This window comes from Monodon monoceros, unplaced genomic scaffold, assembly GCF_005190385.1.
Source record: "Monodon monoceros isolate NGI ecotype Baffin Bay Population unplaced genomic scaffold, NGI_Narwhal_1 Contig1580_ctg1, whole genome shotgun sequence".
Classification (NCBI taxonomy): Eukaryota; Metazoa; Chordata; class Mammalia; order Artiodactyla; family Monodontidae; genus Monodon; species Monodon monoceros.
This window is the reverse complement of record NW_021697443.1, coordinates 310-5,729: the sequence shown is the minus strand read 5'-3', so window position 1 is coordinate 5,729 and position 5,420 is coordinate 310. Positions and strand designations below refer to the sequence as shown.

Sequence of the window (5,420 nt, the reverse complement as noted above, 5' to 3'; positions counted from 1 at the left end):
TTAACCTGGGATTTGCATCAAGTCAATAATAGAAGTAAAAAAATATGAACATATTTTAAAACAAAGAATCAATTTACATAGAAGCCTAGAGATTGTACCGAAAATTCATTGGAATGAATATAAACATTTTTAAATTCTCAATTAATAAAAATACTATATAATTTTAAAATTATATAAATTTAAAAGTACTTCAAAGTGTATGTTGTTCCGGTCCCAGTATTAAAAAAAAAGTAGAAACTTTGACCATATATGCAGGAAAACAAATAAAAATTCAGCAAGGAACATAAAGGAAAATTTGAACAAGGGGTAAAATATTTTCTTACAGGAAAACACTGAGTAAAAATGTCAGAAGTGAGTAGACAAGTTATACAAGCACTTTTATTATTTATATTATTGCTTATTTATACATGTTGTCCCTTGAGAAGGTGCGTGGGTGGGTGTAAGCAGAGGTGACAGTGCAGAGCCCTCCGATGTCAGAAGGAAGGATGGGTAAGTGATCAATGTCAGTAACTGACACCACACAGGGGTTACTGTACCTTCTGGAATGTAAGTCCTAATAAAATTTTATTGTATTTTAAAATTTATATTTTGTATGAATAATTATTGATTATCATCTTGTATACGGAAAATCTTTTCAAACATAATAACTGTTTATCAAATTCAAAAACTGTAAGTTTAACTTAGAGGGAAGATCCACCCGCATTACTCAGGACCAAAGGGTGTATTGGAACATGGGACTTCCAGTGGTGAAACCAGGAACATCCAGGGTAAACAGGGATGAGTTACTTACCTTATTATAATTGAACATGTGTAATAGGTCTTCAAAATGCTTTTCCAGAAATTTCACTTCTGGATGGTGGAATAATTTATCTGCTGAGAATGATAAGGTAGGTGACATATTACAAGTTACAATTAGTAAGTTATAATTCAAATTACACGATTATCTTTATAGGACATGAGAAAGATGCCAATATAATGAAAACTGAATTGGGCTAGTGCTCTGTGGGGAGAGCTATTATGCTCATCATTGCAGGTGCTTATGCACGATGAGAATTTCCTGAATGAAAACGTTGCACCATCAGAGAGCCACTGTCCAGGTCTGAGAAAAGAGCAGAGAGGTGGTGGATTAGATGGATTATGGAAGCCAAGTGAGTAACTAGAATAGACCTTAGGAATTTTATTTAAAAATGTGTAGGATGCCTGAGTTTTAACCTGGCAGAGTGGAGAGACCCTGTATAGCACATGGACTAAACTAGTAATAGAGCTAAACTAGTCATTTAATAACTCTCATTCATTTCTGGTAGTCATGGAAAATGGTGTTGGCCAACTATGGAAGACAGACAAGATTTTTAGAAAGCTAAGCATACTCTCACCGTACGATCCAGCAGTTGAATTAGGTGTTTATCTACGTGAGTTGAAAAGGTGTGTCCACGCAAGAAGCTGCATACAAATGTTTACAGCAGCTTTATTCATAGTTGTTACAATCTGGAATCAAGCAAAATGGCCTCCAATAGCTGAATGGATAAACAAACTGTGGTACATCCACCCAATGGGACATTATTCAGTGATTAAAAATAAATGAGCTATTGGGTCACAAAAAGAAAGGGCGATACAAAAAGTAAATGCATATTACTAAGTGAAAGAAGCCAAATCTGTAAAAAGTAAAATACAGTTACTGTGTGATTCCAACAATATGATACTATGGAAAAGGCACATTTACTGTCTAGAGACAGTAAAATGATCTAGAGTTGCCAGGAGTTCAGGGATAGGGAAAGAGGGCTGAACAGGCGGAGCAAAAGGGATGTTTAGGGCAGTGAAAATATTCTGTATGTTAATGGGATGGTGGTTAGGTGACATCACGCACTTGGTAAAACCCATAAAACTGTGTGACACCAAGAGGGAACTCCAATGGAGTTTAGTTGATAATAATGTATCAGTATTGGTTTATGCAGTTTTACCAGTTGCCCAAAACCAATGCAAGATGTTAAAATGGTGGAAATGTGGAGGGAGTAGGAGGAATATGTGGGAATGCTCTATAGAACTGGATTTTTATCTGAAGGAATTACACATCTCCTTGTAATTAAAACCCAGACCAAAATTATGTCAACTGTGTATTTACAGCTCTAACCTTGCTTGTGGTTTCCAGCCCCGGAAGAGGTGAAAAACTAAAGAGTGAGGCGGGGGAGGGGCGGGGAGTTGGTCCAAAGAGGCCTAATCAATAGGAGCTGCATCTCATTTGGGATTTTCAAAATCCCAAAGGACTGAGACCAATGAGATGGTAGGAGTAGGGGGGAGGGAGTGTAAGAGGTAAGAATTCAAAGGAGATATTGGCCACTCAAGTAACTGAGAACAGTTGCTTTTAGCCTGTGCTGTGGGTTGTTGGGGTAGGGAAGGCTCCTAGGAAGAGCTCCTTGGAAAGTGGCCGGAGAGCAGGAGAGGCAGGTAGAGACCAGACCATTGTAGTGACCTCAGGGGACGTAGGGTCATTGTTGGACTGTAAGGTGGGGGTGACACGCTCCCGTTGGCCTTTCTACACTAACTTTCCAGCTGCAATGGGGATAAAGCGCACAAGTCAGGGAGGTGGGTTTGTGGGTCTCATCCTGGGAGGAGAAGGTGGTGGCCAGATCCAGGTTAGTTTGGGTGGAAACTGGGGTGTGTGAGGCAGGGCTAAATGTGGTCTCACCCGCTGAGCTCAGCTTGGGAATGTCCATCCCAGTCCTAAGGGAGCCTGGGTGTGGACCTCAGGGGATGCTGTGCGCCTGTCCCTGAGGGTCTGTGGTGGGACTCTCAGCTGGGAATCCAGGCCCTGGAGCCCTGCCTTGTGCCCTCTGCTCTGTGCTCACCGGTCTAGCTGCTGTGACCACGCAGGGCCCTGGGGAGGCTCCCCAGCCCCACTCCATGCTCAGGTCTCACCCAATTTCGGCCCAGTGTCCCCAGGGGAGGGGTCATTTGCATGGAGGGGTCCTCTGCTCTCCCATGAGGGACAAGGTAAGAGAGATTCTGTGCAGGTCCCCTGTGGGCTCAGAAGCAGAGCTGGGGTGTCTCCACCATGGCCTGGACCCTTCTCCTCCTTGGCCTCCTCGCTCACTGCACAGGTGAGAGGCGGTGGAAGCCGGGAGAAGGGATTCGGGGACACCTGGGCCGCTTTATTCCTTCTTGTGGAGAACATGCTGTGGACAATGGCCCAGACTCACTTCTCTGTGTGTCCCCTCCTCTGTTCCAGGGTCCTGGGCGCAGTCCAGGCTGACGCAGGAAGGCTCCATGTCAGGTTCTGTGGGACAGACGGTCACCCACTCCTGCACCGGAAATGGCAACAATGTTGGAGCTAATATCGTGAACTGGTACCAACAGATTTTTCACGGGGCCCCCAAAACGGCGATGCTCGCAGGTTCTCTACCCTCAGGGATCCCAGACCTGTGCTCTGGCTCCACGTCTGTCAACACGGCCTCTCTGACCATCTCCGGGCTCCAGCCTGAGGACAAGGCTGATTATGACTGTTCAACGTGGGATGACAGCATCAGTGGTAACAGCGCATCTGACCCACCCGGAACTGAGACAAAAACCCACCCCCTCTCCCCGTGATCACCCCTGTGACTGCCTGTGACAAATAAGGGGGGTGACCGTGGCCCACCTTACAGCACGAGGGTCTGACTGTCCAGCACCCACCCACTTTAAGGGGTCAGTGACACAGGCTCCACCTCATACTGCTTTCATCATAGTTTCATTGAGATATACTGCGCACGCCAACAGGTTCGCTGGTCTAATGTGCGCAGTACGAGGGTGTTTAGCATATTCACAGAGTTGTGTAACTATCACTATATTCTATATTCTTTTTTTTGGCCTTGCAGCGCGGCATGCAGGATCTCAGTTCCCAAAGCAGGGACTGAACCCATACCCCCTGCAGTGGAAGCTCAGAGTCCTAACCACTGGACCACCAAGGAAGTCCCGGATCACCATATTCTAATTTTAGAACCTGCCCACATTCCTCAGAGAACGTCCCCACCCATTCGTGATCACACCTCATCGCCCCTCTGCTCAGTCCTAGGGAACCACTGCTCCACTTTCTGTCTTTACAGATTTGCCTATTCTGGACATTTCATATAGATGGAACCAGAAAATAGGTGTCCTTTGTGACTGTCTTAGTTCATTAATTCTTTTGCGTAACATTTTGACGTTCCATCCGTGTGGGTCCATATCCATTTTTTATTGCCAAAGAATACTCCATTGTATGAGCTGACCACCGTTTGTTTACCCTTCAGGGACATTTGAGTTGTTTTTTTCTTCTCTTGGCTATTATGCAAAATGCTGCCAGAAATATTTGTGTACAAGTAGTTAGGTGTTTTGTTTTTGGTGGAAGTATGTTTTCACTTCTCTTGGGTAGATGCCTAGGAGTGGCATAGCTGAGTCCTATGGTAACTATGCCAACAGTACATTTTGAGATTTGAGGAACTGTCAGATGTTTTCCAACACGGCTGCCCTGGTTCGCATCTCTACCAGCAATGTATGTGGGTTCCAATTTCTCCCTGTCCTCACCAGCAACTGTTATTATCTCTCACTTTATTTTATAGCCCTTCTAGTCTGGGTGAAGCAATATGTCATTGTAGTTTGCATTCCCCTAATGACCCCTGATGCTGAGTCCCTTTTCATGCTCTGTAGGAGGCTCTGAGGCCCTCCCCATGGATCACTGACCTTAAGAACCTTTAAAATGAGTCAGTGCTGAAATCACACACTCAGCTTGTTCCCCTGGACTCAGCAGAAAGCCCTTGTTCAGGGATAGAATCGCTCTCAGAGACCAGGGAATGGGCGGCATGAGGCCCCCTCCCATGTGAGGACCACTAGGCAGGAGTGTTCTGGGATCTGCCTGGGGGGCACTGCAACTTCAGGCTCACGCCTTCCACAGGGCTGTTCTGGAGCCTCCCCTCTGAGCACGACTCTCCCTGTCACCACTTCAGGAAAACAGCAGCCCAGCAGGCGACTCCCTGATGCCTCAGCAGAGGCCCCTCCCCTGGGAACCAGGACTTGGACGCAGCTTGGATGCCCCTCACCTCCCCCACGCAAGACCGTTGTCAGGAACCACTCAGTCCACACGGACTCCGACAACCTCCTGACAAAGAAAACGTACAGACATCCCAGGAAAGATGAACATTCCATACAGCGGATAAAACAAGACTTGCATACATGTAGAAACAGATCCATTGATGCTCAGGATGGATTGCAATGAAAAAATCTGAAAATTATGCTTATTTAGCTTATCAATAGTTTCTATTTATTTTTAAAAATACCTGTCAGAATTTTGGAGAAGTGAGACCTTTTTTCTAATATTTGTGTGAAAAAATTTAAATCCAGGAATAGTCTAGGACATTTTACAAATGAACAAAAATGAAGAGAGATATACATGACTAGATAGTGACACATATTTA

The 5,420-nt window shown here is 45.0% G+C and overlaps 1 gene segment (V, D, J or C); it reads left to right on the top strand.

Annotated features, from left to right (window-relative positions):
• Positions 1–3,019: 3,019 nt before the first annotated feature.
• On the top strand, positions 3,020–5,118 carry LOC114890422 (the record flags this gene model as incomplete). The annotated part of the segment is given in 3 exon segments: positions 3,020–3,095; positions 3,224–3,523; positions 4,953–5,118. Coding segments are annotated over 3 exon segments (512 nt in total), but the record flags the coding sequence as incomplete, so codon positions are not given.
• Between the last annotated feature and the right edge of the window lie 302 nt (positions 5,119–5,420).